Genomic DNA, 16997 nt, shown 5'->3' with positions numbered 1-16997 from the left:
ATCTTCAATAAAAATAACTTAAAACTGGCTTACATTTGCTGTGAAAACTTTCAGATGATAATTAAAATGCAAAAACCCATTTAATTTTAATTGTTTTTTGTGATACTTAATAGAAATATTCTTACACTGGCCTTGATCCGCAATACACCATTGCATGTACACGCATGCATAAATGCTGAACACATGAACATAAATTGATTATTAACACAAAACAAAATAGTTTTACTTTTGATTGTTTTTGCGACATTTTTATTTTGATCAACATTTGTTCCATTTTGCAATTTGGAACCAAAGAAATATGTTTGTCGATTTTTACTTGAATCTGCAAATGCATTAACATGAAAATAGGATTAACAACAAAATGTGATGTTTCGGGGAAATTTGGGATTTTCTTCACCGTCGAGACAATTAACAATAGACTTTTAAAAATTATAAACATTTTGATTTTTCTATTACTTTTAATTGATATATATTTGTTTTGAATTCTCCTAAGCATAGGGAGATTTTTTGGCAAGCCTCTTTTTCAGGATATCTGCATCAAACGAATCAAGGTAATCATCAAATGGACCCTGTGAAAAGATACAAAGAATAAATAAATAAATAAATATCCTCATATCTATATATCTATAAAAGTGAACGTGTCTGTGTGTGTCTGTATGTCTGTCTGTGTGTCTGTGTACATTTCCCTAAGCAATAACTCTGTCAATTTCCAGTCTACAGACTCGAAATTTGATATACAAGGTACTGAGATTTGGGAAAATCGATGTGATCGGTTTTCGGCCAGAAATTTGGCTGTTAAGGGGTCAAAGTTCAACGAGAACTCTACCAAACTCCTCCTACAATTTTGTGTCTAAACACTTGAAATTTTAGATATAGGTTCCTTGGACATGAATCTAACTTAATAACTTGATTTGAGCCCCAAAAAATAAATGTTATGGGGTCATCATAGGGGTGAAAGTTAAAAAAAAAATTGAACTCTGCAGTCTCTACCAAATTACTCAGACAATTTCTGGTCTAAACATTTGAAATTTTACATAAAGGGTATTCAGAGAGAGAAATTTTACATAAAGGGTATTCAAAGTTTGGTTTGGGTCGAAAATTTTTACTTACCAATATATAAATGTATGTATGTTTGCATGTCTGCCTAAAGCTTTCGACAGAGGCAACGGATTTTCACAAAATCAGTATCGTTTTTAAGTTCGACCTTTCAGACGACAAATATTGAAAATTTGGCTAAAAACATTAATATCTTCACCTTCAACTGGGCACTTTTCTACAAGGGGAGAGGTCGCTTTTTTCGCCGATATTTTTGAAAGTCATCCTCTCCTTTCGATTGTCTAGCCTTAATTTAAACATAAGTCACTTCCTGTTTGGCGGTGGTCATAACAGCAAAGACGTCTGGTTCTTTTTCCCGTTCTTTTCCTCCTTCGTGGTACGGGTTCGAGCCTGCCTTCCTACCACCACTTTTTTTTTTGGGCTCAACATATACATTCAAACACCCAGGCAACGCCGGGCTGAAATGCTAGTATATCTATAAAAGTGAAATTGTGTGTGTGTACATTTCCCTACCAAACTACTCTGTCAATTTTCAGTCTACAGACTCAAGATTTGACATAAGGGGTATTGAGATTTGAAAAAATCTTTTTAATCAGTTTTCGGCCAGAAATTTGGCTGTCAAGAGGTCAAAGTTCAACAATTTGATCTTTGAAAACTCTACCAAACTCCTCTACCAATTTTGGTTCTAAACACTTGAAATTTTAGATGTAGGTTACTTGGACATGGATCAAACTTTTTAATTTGATTTGAGCCCAAAACAATAAATGTTAAGGGGTCAAAATTGGGGTCAAAGTTTTAAAAAATTTGACCACTACGGTCTCTATGAAATTACTCAGCCAATTTTTGGTCTAAACATTTGAAATTTTACATAAAGTGTATTCAGACATAGGGCAAGCTTTTTAATCGGTTTGTGGCTGTCAAGGGATCAAACTTCAAAAGATTTGACTTTTGCGGTTCTGTAGCAAACTATTCAGCCAATTTTGGGTCTAAACATTTGAAATTTTACATAAAGGGTATTCAGACATGCAGCAAGCTTTCTAACCAGTTTTTGGGCGAAAATTTGGCTGCCAGGAGGTCAAAGTTGAAAGAGTTGACCTTTGCAGACTCTACCAAACTCCTATGCCAATTTTGGGTCTTAACACTTGAAATTTTAGATGTAGGTTACCTGGACATGAGTCAAACTTTTTAATATATATATACATATGAGTTATGAACAGTACATAGAGCCCGAACATAGCCGGGCTGAACTGCTAGTAGAATAATAAAATACGTTTGGACATGATTAAAAAATCCGAAAATTAGAAGAGAAACTGCAAATACCTTATAGTTTGCTTGCATTACGCCATTTTGAATTCAAAATTGCGTAATGCAAGCAAATTGTAAGGTATTTACAGCTTCTCTTAAATGTATATTGATTGTGTTTATATTACGTTTTTTGTTTTTTTTCCTCCCCCCCTCTCGGTTTTGGTTAAGACAAAAAAGAAAGATTAGCATGCATGCTCATGATATGTCAGCCACGTGATTATTTTTGCCGACAAGTATAGTCATTGTTTTTTGTTTTGTTTTGTTTTGTTTTTTAATGGAAGCGGTAGTTTGATACACACCGTGACACTGTTATGGCATCTGGACAACACTGAATTAACAAAGAACAGAAAAGTTCGTTTAAATACATTTACTCTATCTGGGATGTTGAGCACTTTTACATTACTATATACCACATACCAAATGTAAAACTGTAATCCTACATTTATGCTCTCGTTTTTAGAGTGCTACTGAAACCACCCAAATAAAATCAAGCGCACTACTAGAACAACCGTTTCCGAGGTCCTTTTTTAGTTTGAAGAGAAGCTTAAGAAACATTAAATGATTTTGAAAAAAAAATAAATAAATAAAAAATGCCAAACGGAAAGAATACATTGAAATTACAGTATTTTCTTTCCAAATTTTGACAGAAAAACTCGACCTCCATAACAAAATCTGTTTCATAACTTCCTTAGGCGATGCATTCAGAGATTCAAGAATGTTTCCATTATCTTCTTTGCCTAACTTTACATACAAATATATTTTTTAGATTTTATGTAGATTCTTTTATTTTTTTTCTATTAAACATACACTTACAGACATATGAGGAAGTAAATAGGGAATAAAAATTTTACACAAATGTAAAATTGTTTATGGAAACGTGGATAAGCAACTTAACGTTATTGGAAATTTACCAATGTTGCTGGGTTTTCTTAATGCTTGAAGAATTGTCTCTCTTTGCCGCTTATTTTTCAATGATGTTGTCTCCCTTTTAAAAGAAGATGTGTGTTTTAGAATTGGGTGACTCAGAGTTGTCTACCTTTGAGTGACTGTTTTTTTTTTTTATAAAAACGCACATATGTGACGTGTACTTTCTCTTTCGTGTTATAAACAAGTGAATAAACAGACCTGTCTTTCTATATATAAAAAGGCTAAAATATGTTATGCTGTGAATTTGTTTTCTTTTTCATCGTCAATATAACATCCACTATGAAGTCATGAAGAAAAGGCACGTTTTCTTTATTTACTTCACAACTAACTTAAGAAAGGTTATTAATTAACCCAACAAACATGTTAGAAACAAGGATACAAATAAAATAAGTAGAAATATTAATAAGAATACAAACATATGATTAAAGCTACGCAAAGATATTTTGATCGATGGGCTTGACTATATTTGTTTGGTAATATTGTTGGATCAAGTAAAGAATAGATACCCTGTATCAGACGACGCCGCCTGGCGGCGACCGGCGCACATTTCAACTAACACCGGTGATTCGACCTTGACATTGGCACAAGCACATGGCGTCGATTGTTTGTAAACACGTCAAATAGCAAACATGCTCGAATATTCGCCAGCAATTTTTTTTTTTTTTTTTTTTATATATATATTTACAAAACTTTTGAAGATTTAAAAGAAAAAATATATATTTACAAAACATTTTTTTTTTTTTTAAGTAAGTAAGTAACAAAACGAACGTGTTTAAATAAAATATATTTAAACAAATGGGTGTCTTTCTGTTTCGGATTTTTGCGACCAAGATTGATTTTTATGTACCGTGTTTTTTTTTTTTTTTTTTTTTTTTTGCTGTGTGCGTTTTTAAGACAATTCAATATTTATTTAATTATTCTTTAAAACATTAACTTCAGCGACAATTAATATATTTTTAAAATAATATTTTTAAATATTAAATTTCGACGAATATTCGCAAGCAAGATTTTTTTTTTTTAAATAAAATATATTTAAATAAATGGGTGTCTGTTTGAGTGCGTTTTTAATATATTTACAGAACTTTTTTAATAACTATTTTATTCTTTTTATCAAACAAAAATAGAACTTTTATAATGGCATGGACTGTTTTTCAAATATCGAAATTGTAAAAGTAAAGTTAGTTTTATTTAAAAAAAAAAAAAAAGACGAAGTGTTTTTTTTTTCAATTAAATTATAAACTTTATTTGAACTTTCAGCAAACTTTTACAGACATAAAAAATAGACTTTTTAGATATTTTATAATATTTTTTTTTAAATATATTTAATGAAAAAAATTTTTTTTTATCATTTCATTGTTGAATAAAATTTCAAAGTGATAAATGGTGAAAAAAATATATATATATCTCGAACAGAAAAAGAACACCTCGTCTTTTTTTTTTATTTTTTAAAATAAAACTTTAATTTACAATTTCGAGGTTTGAAAAACAGTCCATAATATATATTTCATTATAAAAGTTCTATTTTTGTTTGATAAAAATAATAAAACAGTTAATAAATACAAAAAAAAACCCAGTCCATTAAGTTCAAATAAAGACTGTTTGAATAAAACTTATATAAAAAACGTTCATTCTTTAACACCTTAATTTTTCTTTTTTTTTTTTTTTGTTTGATTTGCCCATTTTTTTTTTTTTTCTGTGTACGTTTTTAATAAAATTCAATATTTATTTAAAGTGCGATGTATGTTGGTGGTGAGTGAAGGAGAAATCCTTCTAGGCCGAGGCAATTTTTATGCATAATAAAATCACAAGTATAAACAATCGAGATTTAAAAAATCTTGGTCGCAAAAATCCAAAACAGAAAGACACCCATTTATTTAAATATCTTTTATTTAAATACGTTCGTTTTGTTACTTACTTTACAAAAATGTTTTGTAAATATACATTTTTTCTTTTAAATCTTCAAAAGTTTTGTAAATATATTTTAAAAAAATGCTGGCGAATATTCGAGCGTGTTTGCTATTTGACGTGTTTACAAACAACCGACGCCATGTGCTGGTGCAATGTCAAGGTCGAATCACCGGTGTTAGTTGAAATGTGCGTCGGTCGCCGCCAGGCGGCGGCGTCTGCTACAGGGTATCTATTCTTTACTTGATCCACATTGTTTTATTGAACAAAACTCAACATTTTTATATGATGTAGGAAGAACAATATCCAAGGAGATGAAACAGCAGTATAGAGGAGGGAGGCAATAGATATGTCTGTAGAAGTCATGTGATAAGCGGAGATGGGAAGAGCTGGGAAGAGTAGTAAGTGTGTATAGGAGGCATGTGATAGGAGGAAAAGGAGGAGTGGGAAGAATAGTAAGTGTGTATAAGGAGTATGTAATAGGAAGAAAATGAGGAGTAGGAAAAGTATTAAGTATTTATAGGAGGTATGTAAGAGGAGTAGAAGAAGGAAGAGGAGTGAGAAGAGTCGTGTGTCAAAAGAAAGGAGGTTAAAGGCAAGATTTGTGGCAAAATAAAAACAAGCGACCGATTGTGTAGAAATAAATTGAATTAAAACAAATGTTATGAATAGATTAAATTAGGAACACGTGATGGGAGGACAAGTAAAGCAATAAAAAAAAAAAGGAAAAAAAAACTTACTCTAGTTCAACTGAAATATTCTACCGAGCTTAAAATTAATGATGCTGCAAGGTTTTTTTACAATTATCTTTAATAGTGAAATTAGCGACCTTCTAAATAGTAATCGACCACCATTTTTGTGGTTTGTCATGTTTGTGAGCAACTCAATATCTGTTTCACTATCACTAATATTACTAATATCAACAAAATTATTATGTGTATATGAGAAAATAGTAGAATCAAATTCCAAATGAATTGCACAGAAAAATCATTTGTTAGAAAATGTTTATAAAATAAGTATGCAAATAAAATATAGTCATAACTGTATTTTGTGAGTTTTCCTATCAATATGTATAGGGCATTCGAAGAAAAAAGGTTTCGTCATTGAATAAGCCTAAGTTGTTTTGATAGAAATATAGTTTGGATAAATAAAAAATAACTTTGAATTTATGAATTTCGATTTAAATTTTGTTTAGACAAATACATCTTTCATACACATCGCCCATCTAAAATGATGGGAAGAAATGTTTTACCTCCATGTTCATCATTGGCTCGGGTGATTTCTTTGCAACCACTGAAGGTCTTTTCTGAAATTACAAAGAAGACAAAAACGGAATCTTTAAAATATGTTCATGCATTAATTGATTTGTTTAATATTTTTTTATATTAATGTGTCAACACTTATCAAGGTGTAAAGGTCGTCCGAGGACAAGGGTTAATGAGTTTATTACAAGTGAACAGTGTGACAATGATTCAGCCATTGAATAGTTGAAACTGGGTAGAATTTTATTATTTAAGCAGACAACTCAATAAGAACGTGAAGAAAAGTGGAAGAGAAGAAAAGTAAAAGCAAAAGAAAGACAAAGTGAAAGAAACAAAGAAAGAGAAAAAGCATCAAGCTAAATGAGAGGAAAATAAGGGCATAAAGCTTTGACGTTTTTTTTTTTAAACATAAAAGCAGAATTCTATTTTTTCTGAATTACAAAAAAAAAAAAGCAGAATTTCATGAAACAGTGAAGAACTCACATTTCTCTAAATAAAACATGAGGGTTGAAGACATATGTTACATGGATAGAAATCATATGAGAACTGATTCATTTAATATTTTTATTGTTGTTGTACTAATGAGTCACTATTTATATTTATGAGGACAAGGGTTAACGAGTTTGTCAGGTGGACGACAATGGTTGAAACTGGGCAGAATTTGAAGACAGCTCAACAAAAATTCGTTAACATTGGACTTGAAAACAACCATGTTGTAGTCTGCTCTGTAGCAACCTTGTGGTATTGTGTTCCATGGACAAAGAGATCTAAGAAAAAAATAATTCTCATTGAAGTTCCATTTAGGTTAAGTATATAAAGAAAGAAAAAGTATTTAAAGAAGTTGTAGTTAAACGAGTTTTTGCTGTGAATATTTTTCAGGGGAAACCACTGATTAGAGCTCAGTCAAGCAACTTCCATGAAAATAACAATAGAGTAAAGATTAGCAACATTGTTCTATGAGAAAAATGGTTATAGTTGAGAAGCAGCCCTATGGTATTGTGGACTACAGATGGGTAATTCTAGAAAAGAAGCTTTGCTCATGCAATTTTTGTTTAGTTTAAGCACAGATAGAGAGTAAGGGAAATTAGTTACAGTGGTTATAGCAAGGTGAGTGTTTGCTGTGAATGTTTTACAGAGGAGAAGCTTAGTCGAACACCTGCAATGAAAATAACGCTAGAACAGAGATAGATTTGTAATGTCTCTTCTGTGAGAAAGAGGTAGTAGAGTGAAGAGGACATCGCCCACTAGATTTTAAAGCTAGTTTTGAATACTGTCAAGGCAGGAAAGGTCTTTGAGCAGCTCTTCCCAAGATGTGGCAACAGTGCTTTTCATTTTTTGTTTAAATATCACAGGTAACTAAACAAAATAAATAATTAAAAAAAAACAACAAAAAAGAAATTAAACCAATAACAACATTATTATATTTTTAAAACAGATGGATTAGAGAAACACATTGGTTTTTCAGTTGGAAAACATTAAGAGATGGAAAATTATGAAATAGAAGAACATCTCGGATCGGATATTTATTTCTGGTGTGAGTCTCAAGGGTTAATTACTAACTCAGTACCATGTTATAATTTAAAGAAAGTAGAAAATGGATCTTGGGTTTACTTTTGGTAGCCACGTAACTTTCGCTTCCCTTATTTTATTTTTATTTTCTTATTATTTTATCTCACATTCCAGGAGCGATGTTTCTGACCAAGAGGGGAAAATTGCCGTTTCCTGTGTCAATCTATTCCATATAACATTTACTGTTAGCAAGTTTTTTTTACTTTGAAGTAGTATGTTTTTTAGTTTACATCAATTGGCTTCATGGAGCGATTTCCATAAAAATGTATTCCAACTTTTGTTTTCCATACTGAAATTATAGGCTGATTGGTTTCAGGAGGAGACAGGAAAACATTCACTAATAAAACGAAATTTTTCTATCTTACCTAGCCATGAATTGTTTAAAGTATGACAAAATAAGAATTTTCAGAGAGAGTTGAAAGGAGGGGGGGGGGTTGAAGTAAGCCAAGAAAAAACATGAAAGAAAAAGATGAAAAGAGAAAAATACATAAAAAACAAAAGAATATATTATATATACATATATATGGACTCTCCCTTCAATTTCGATGTATGAGATTCTGCCACAACAACTAAGTTGTTCGAAAATCCACAGAGATGATTTGTTTATAGCGGTGAAGGCTTTGTGTAGAACCAACCACACTTTTTAGTATTACTGCTACTGTTTGTTGGTGCAAACGACTTCCACAAAACAGAGCATACAGTAGACCACAGGTTTTTACATCAGAGTTTTCCCTTCTAGATGAATGTCTTAACGAAAACTGGGGATGTATCTCTGCCAGTTAATTAATGTGCTCCCAGATACCAAGCTAGAAATTTCTACGACTCGGCACAGTACATATAGCACCTAGCATTCCCAAATGGTCACCGATCTGGTACTGGCCAGACTCATCATTGCTTAACTTTGGTGATCTGACGAGAACTGGTGTATCAATGTGATTGCGCCATATTATTATTATAAAAATCATATATATATAATATATATATATATATATATATATATATATATATATATATATATATATGTAAAGTTGGTTTGTTCTAAACAAATAAAACCCTATTTCTAAGTTACCAGTTTATTTGAAATTTTCAGACAACCCATCTTTAGAGTCGAGGTATGTTTTTATGCTATTGAAATAAATTTACCTCGCGATTTATTAAAATTAAAATATTAAATAAAATAAATATATGTTTTTTACTGCGAATCTGTTCTGTTGATAAAACTGAACTTCCGGTTCGATTCATTTCACAGCCACGAATTGACGAAAGATTTCATTTTCTGTTAACTCGATAAGTAAAAAAAAAACAAAAAAACTTACTCGTGCAGAGAGTGATCCGTGCTGAAATAATAATGTTATTATTTAAAAAGACATTCTTAACATGGGGAAGGGAGGGTGTTTTGTACCTATTCTGTACTTTAATCTTACAATTGAATAAAAACATATCATAAAACTTTAAACGTGGAAAACGATTTTAAAAAAATAGCGCGGATCACTCTCTGCATTAGCACACACACACACACACACACACACACACACACACACACAAATAATAATAATCCCATATTTTAAAACTTTAAATTCATTTATGTACTTATGTTTTTTAAATTTTATTTATGTTAAGGCTTCACTCATGAAACATTACGTTTTAATTGTTTAGTTTATTTTCACGGCATTGTTTACATAAAAAAGTTTGTTTTAACTTTTTCTAAACTGTTTCATTTTTACGACATGCCTCAACGTATTATAAACACCCTAACTCCCCCCCATGTTAAAAAAAACAAAAAAAAACGCCCTTCCATAAACCTCGAAAGCCATTCTTAACATGGGGAAGTTAGGGTGTTTATAATATGCTGGGGCGAGTCGTAAAATTAACGAAGTTGCTATCTATTATTTATTGCAAAAATTGCTTGAAATTTATTTTTTGACCAAAAAATTAAATTTTGGTACTCCTTGGGCGTTGAGTTCCATGGCGACCAGTAAAAAAAATAATAGTCGCACGACGCACCTCACCCCGCGCGTAACATATTTTATTTACTGACGTTGCCATAACTAAACGATTATCTGTCACATTTACAAACATTTATTTATTTATTTATTTTGAAAAAAGTTTTACTTTTTATGAATATTAAAAGAAAAATGGGTACTCATGCAGAGAGTGATCCATGCTGAAATAATAACGTTATTATTTAAAAAGCCATTCTTAACATGGGGGGTGTTTTGTACCTATTCTGTACTTTAACCTTGCAATTGATTAAAAAAAAACACGATTTAAAAAATAGCGCAGATCACTCTCTGCATTAGCCCCGAAAAATGTTACTAAACATTTATTAATAATTTCTCACTTTTTACAAACATTTGATTTTAAATTTCTTTTTAAATGACGACTTTTATCGACTTTTTTTTAAATATCCCCCCCCCCAATGGTGTTTATTCCGAAATCCGTTGTTAACATGGAGAGGTTGGTGTGGAATAATCGGAATTATCTCCCTTGGACTGTTAACCCTCTTTCCTCTTATTGAACTCTTTTGGAATGGGAGACAAAGAAATGTAATGTAATCGAGGCCCACGCGGGCTGGAAGAGGAGTCAATAAATCCTGTCGTATTTCATATTTCTCTTTTTGTTCTGTTCTTATATTAAACCCTTCAAAACATTACATGGAGTCAGAAGTAGGATCGAAAAAAAGAAAAAGAAGAATTTTATATATAAAAGGAAAAAAGAAAGACATCAAAACAGCAAACAAGCCCGGACAACCGAAGTAAATTACCAAAAAAAAAAAAAAAAAAAAAAAAGAGTTTCGTCAGAAAACTAGTAAGTTTGTTTTATTTTTACAAAAAAAAAAAAGAAATAAAGAAAAAAAAAAAGAAAGAAAGAAAATTATGGCTCAAAGAAATTTCAACGCCAATATACCGCCCCCGGCAAAAATGTCTCTGTCAGGAAATGTTGCAAACAATTGGAGGAAATTTAAACGAAATTTTTTGAATTATTCTGTGGCCAGTCGATTGTCAAACGAGGTTGATTCAGTATATCAGACTTCTGTTTTCCTTTCTATAATCGGTGAGGAATGTTTCGATATTTTTGAAGGGTTACATTTTAATTCGGAGGAGGATCGAAATAATCTTCAAAAAGTCTTGCAAAAATTTGAGGACTTCTTTGTTGGAGAAACGCATGAAGCGTACGAGTCATACAAATTTCACCTTCGAAAGCAGGAACCGGAAGAAAATATAGAAACCTATATAGCGGTTCTACGCCAGCTTGCAAAAAGTTGCAATTTTGGACAATTAACGAACAGATTAATTAGGGATCAAGTTGTTGTTGGGGTGAAGGATGATATGTTAAGGGAAAAATTTTTAGCCGATAAAACCTTAACTCTAGATAAATGCCTGCAAATGGGTAGAGCACATGAAACCTCAAAGCAACAGTCACAAGCTATATCCTCGGCAGAACCAGATACACAAATAAACCGTGTATTTAGAAGAAATAATTTTCAGTATAATAATAAAATGACTAAAAGAAAGTGCATACGATGTGGATATTTTACTTCACACGGCAGAGATGACTGCCCAGCGATGCATGCAACATGCAATAAATGTAAAAAACTAGGACATTATGCATCGGAATGTAGAACAAAATCGGTAAGGGGAGTTGCAAAAGAAGAAAATGACTTCCTAGGGTCGATCTCATTGGGAAACATTAAAAACGGTGAAGAGGAAGGAAAAATTGACTGGCAAGCCAATATAAAGGTCACCACCGCGAAGAACAGCAGAATAGTCAACTTCAGATTGGACACAGGCGCTGATGTTACTGTAGTGCCGGACCGGTTCTTTAGGAAAAATTCTCCTATAATAAAGCAGACGGATAAAAGACTATATGGACCAGGTCAGAACAAGATAAAGGTGATTGGAAAAGTAGATGCTACACTTTGTTATAGAGAAAAAAATTCACTGCAAGAGTTGTACATCGTTAAGGACTTGATGGAACCATTGTTGGGTGGACCAGCAATTAAAGCTTTGAACTTGTTGAGCAAGATCAACTCTATAGAAGGCAGAGATCACCAGTACAAAAAAATGTTTTCAAAAGTATTTACGGGACTAGGAAAACTGAAGCATGTTTATAAAATACATTTGGATAAGAATGCTCAACCTTTTTCAATTACAACTCCCAGACGACTAGCCATTCCTATGAAACAAAAAGTCCAGGAGGAGCTTAAAAGATTAGAAAGTGAAGATATCATCCGCCCAATCGAAATGCCTACTGATTGGTGTGCTCCTATTGTAGCAGTTCCAAAGAAGGATGGTAAAATCAGACTTTGTGTTGACTTCACTAAACTTAATGAAAGTGTGAAGCGTGAACATTTCCCACTGCCTTCTTCGGACCAGTTATTAGCTCAACTTGATGGAGCCAAGATATTTAGTAAACTGGACTGCAACAGCGGATTCCATCAAATTATGTTGCATGAAGATTCTCAGAAGCTTACCACTTTTATTACGCCATTTGGAAGATATTGCTATAAGCGCCTACCATTTGGAATAAGTTCAGGCCCTGAAATTTTTCACCGCGAAATGACACACATTTTGTCAGGAATACCAGGAGTCATCTGTGACATAGATGATGTTCTTGTCAGTGGGAGAAGCCAACAGGAGCATGACCGTCGTTTAAAAATAGTGCTAGAGAGAATGGAGGCAGCAGGAATAACATTAAATGATAAATGTGTATTCTCTGTTAGCAAAATTAAATTTATCGGGCAACTCATTTCCGAAGAAGGTATCCAAATAGACCCAGAGAAGATTAACGCAATCATGAACATGACCAGACCACAAAACGTGTCTGAACTGCGACGACTGCTAGGGATGGCAAATCATGTTGGTAAATTTGCTAAAAATTTAGCAGAGACCACAAAACCACTCAGAGATCTCCTGAGGAAAGACAATGCATGGATTTGGGATGAGCCTCAGGAAACTGCATTTAAAACACTAAAGAAAAATCTGAGTTCTGCACCGGTACTGCTCCATTATAGTGCTGATAAGCCAACAAAAATTTCGGCTGATGCATCTTCCTATGGCTTGGGAGGAGTACTGCTCCAGAAACAAGGGAATGACTGGAGACCTGTATTTTATGCATCGAGAGCACTTACTGAAACGGAACAGAGATATGCTCAGGTTGAGAAAGAAGCCCTTGCAGTCACTTGGTGTTGCGAAAAATTTGCCGACTTTTTGATTGGGCTGCATAAGTTCATAATTGAAACGGATCACAAGCCATTATTGGCATTATTAAAAACAAAACGGCTTGATGAACTAACCCCAAGAATACAACGTTTCCGTATGCGCTTAATGAGATTCACTTATGAAATCATGCATACCGCTGGGAAAAATCTCATTACAGCAGACACTCTATCTAGAGCTCCAAACAGCCTACCAACCAAACATGAATTTGAGCAGGAGACAGAGACAGACATGTTCATCCGTTCAATTATACAAAACATCTCTGTTACCGACAGGAGATTGGAAGAAATAAGGGTGAAACAACACTCCGACAAAATCTGCAGTCAAGTCATGAACTATTATAAAATGGACCATTGGCCTGAAGCCGCTACACGAGACCCTCAGCTAAGACCCTACTGGTTTATAAGGCAGGACCTTACAGTCTGCCAAGGACTTTTACTGTATCAGAACCGACTAATCATCCCTGTGGATCTTCAAAAAGACATCTTGGATCGTCTTCATGAGGGACACCAAGGTATCGTGAAATGTAGAGCGTTGGCACGGAGTAATGTTTGGTGGCCAGGACTTTCAAAGCAAATAGGGGAGAAAATAGAAAAATGTAGTATTTGTGAAAAAGAAAGAAGATATCCGCCAGAACCCCTACAACCAACCAAGTTGCCAGACTACCCTTGGCAAAAAGTTGCAATGGATTTATTTGAATTTAATGGCCACAAATACCTCATAGTTATAGACTATTATTCAAGATGGATAGAAATATCACATCTTGAAAATACCAATGCAAGTTGTATCGTAAACCACTGCAAATCAATATTTGCTAAGTACGGTATACCTGAAATGATAATAAGTGACAATGGCCCTCAATTTATATCTAAAGATTTCCTGGAGTTTGCAAAAATCTATGGTTTTATTCACCTTACCAGCAGTCCACACCATCCTCAAGGCAATGGCGAAGCAGAACGTGCTGTTCAGACAGTCAAAAATCTTTTTAAAAAGTCAAAGGATCCTTACATTGCTTTACTTAATTACCGTACTACTCCACTACAGCATGGCCAAAGCCCTGCAGAATTGTTGATGAATAGGAAACTCAGGACTCGCATTCCAGCACTTCCTCATCAAAATGAAAATTATCAACAAAGTGTCGAAAAATTCAAAGAAGCAGACGCTCGGGTCAAAATGAAACAGAAGTTGTATTTTGATAAAAGTCATAGAACTAGAGAACAAACCCCTGTTTCCCAAGGACAGGCAGTTTGGGTGAAAACACCCAAAACGAGCCCAGCCAAAGTGGTAGATACTGTTACTCCAAGATCAGTCCTGGTTGAAACGGACTCAGGATTGTTTCGTAGAAACAGAAACCATCTTCGAAAAAGAAATGAGCACATCGATTTTCCTCAAATAGCTGCACCGACAGAATTATCTGTCTTACCAAATGCATCCAGAGACATTCCTGAGTGCAGCTACAATAATTTAATGGGACAAACTAACCAAACAGATGTGCAGTCAACTGTACATGAGGATATCCAATCCTTTAACTCAGAAAGTCCCAAAGTAAAATATACAAAGAGTGGTAGAAAAATTCAACCACCAGAGAAACTTTCACTATGAATTTGGGACCTGAAAGGGGGATGTGGAATAATCGGAATTATCTCCCTTGGACTGTTAACCCTCTTTCCTCTTATTGAACTCTTTTGGAATGGGAGACAAAGAAATGTAATGTAATCGAGGCCCACGCGGGCTGGAAGAGGAGTCAATAAATCCTGTCGTATTTCATATTTCTCTTTTTGTTCTGTTCTTATATTAAACCCTTCAAAACATTACAGTTGGGGGTGTTTATTCTGAAAGCCGTTCTTAACATTTGTGGAGGTGTAAAAAAAAAAAAATAAATTAAAAAAAAAACAACTAAATTCTTTACTAATAACTTCTCACTTTTACAAATATTTTTTAATTTACATGCGCAGATGAACAAATTGTTGAATAGTGCGAAAACAAAACATTTAGGTCCACCTCCAGAATTTTCTTTTTTAAATGACTTTTATTGATAAATAAATTTACTTCTCCGCAACTTTTATTGATAAATAAATCTACTTCTCTGCCACGGGCACTGAACCCCTCCTTTTTTTTTAATAGTATTTTCGGGTGGGTATGCTGACAACAAATATCAGTTAAATTTTGCAAATAGCCCCCCCCCTCCAAAAGTGGTGTTTATTCCGGAAGCTGTTCTTAATATGAGGAGGTTGGGGAGGGGGGTGATTATAAGGTGGACCTAATCTAAAAAAAAACAAGTTGTTTATGCGCACATAAGCAACTATTTTTTTATTAACTTTTTTTTTTTTAATTTTTAATTTAAAAATTAAATTTCAATGAATAGAATAATAAATCATTTATCATTAATATGTGTTTTTGGTTTTGTGTTGAATGAAACTTTTTTTTTTTCATTACAACAATAATGAACCAATTTAAATCTTCCGGCATGCGTTTAAGGGTTACGAAATTATCAATAAATCGTTTAGTTACTAAGCCAACGTCAGTAAATAAAAAAAATGTTACATGCGCATGCATTAGCCTTGACTGGGAGGGGGGGGGGCTAAAGGAGCGACCATTAAATAATTATGCTGGTCGCCATGGAACTCAACGCCCAAGGAGTACCTAAAGTGGCACTTATGCACTTATGTTACCGTGCTATTTTTTAAAATAGTATTTTCCTGTTAAATTCAAATTTTACAATATGTTTTTCTTTTATTAATTTGTTAAGTGAAAGTACAGATAACCCGGTCGGTTTCTAATGCGAGGAAAATCTAGCCCCCCCCCCCAAAAAAAAGGGGTACTCTGGATAATAACAAAACATTAAAATTGCCTCAGTCTCGAAAGATTTCTTCTCTACTAAACGAGGAAAAAAACGGTGAAGTGTAGTTCACCTTCTGTTTCTCTCCCCCTCTCTCAATATCTCTCTCTATCCATCTCTTCCTTTCCCTCTCTCAATCTCTTTCTCTCTATATCACCCTCTCCATCTCTCTTTGAGCTCCTTTCTCTCTCTAACTCCCTCTATCTCTCTCCTTTCCTCTGTTTCATCCCTCTCTGTTTCTAACACTCCACCTCTCTCTCTGTTTATCTATCAATCCCTTTATCTCTCTATCTCCTTCTCTTTCTCTATTTTCCTCTCACTGTCTCTTTTCTATCTATATATCTTCCTCTCTATCTGTCCATCTCTAATCCCTCATCCTATTTTAGTCTCCTAAATTAATTACAGTGAATAAGGCATTGTCAAAACATGGATAAATCCTATTTTAGTCACCTAATTTACTGACTGTGAGAATAGAAGTTATTTGGAAATTACTGCTACCTTGAACAGCACCAGAAGTAACTGGTAAAACCTTTCTAATTAAATTGATTTTGGCAGCCATTTGGTAACAAAATGACATAGACTTAGCCCTTGCTGCATGAGGAATACCTGCGACCTTGCTGCCAAGTAGAAGAATTATTTATTCTACTTTAAAACATTCAACTTTTCAAAAATCTCATCTTCGACATCTCCAAAACATCCAATATGGGGAAAAATATTGCAGAAATGCAAACTTATTGTTTAGGATGAATGCACAATGGTACGCAAAAAATCACTTGAGGCTCTTGGTCGATCCTTGCAAGATTTGCATGGCAATGTCAGACCATTTGGGAATGCAGTAATATTGCTTGCAGGAGATTTCAGACAAATGTTACCTGTTATTCTTCAATCAACACCAGCAGATGAAATAAATGCTTG

General features: G+C 33.5%; 1 protein-coding gene across 1 annotated transcript in view; it reads right to left on the bottom strand.

The window, feature by feature from the left end:
• Positions 1–220: 220 nt before the first annotated feature.
• LOC145266285 (neuroendocrine protein 7B2-like) overlaps positions 221–16997 on the bottom strand; it is a 44025-nt gene continuing 27248 nt past the window's right edge. Inside the window, exons 5-6 of the mRNA XM_080121828.1 lie at positions 6446–6499; positions 221–569 (exon numbers count right to left, since the gene is read on the bottom strand). Coding sequence (XP_079977954.1) covers positions 489–569; positions 6446–6499 — 135 coding nt within the window. The 3' untranslated portion in view covers positions 221–488. The remainder of the gene's footprint in view (positions 570–6445; positions 6500–16997) is intronic.

The sequence above is a fragment of the Euprymna scolopes genome, chromosome 41 (assembly GCF_053919585.1).
Source record: "Euprymna scolopes isolate OS-2025 chromosome 41, ASM5391958v1, whole genome shotgun sequence".
NCBI lineage: Eukaryota > Metazoa > Mollusca > Cephalopoda > Sepiida > Sepiolidae > Euprymna > Euprymna scolopes.
Note: the sequence above shows the minus strand (reverse complement) of the source record. Positions and strands in the feature narration are given on the sequence as shown.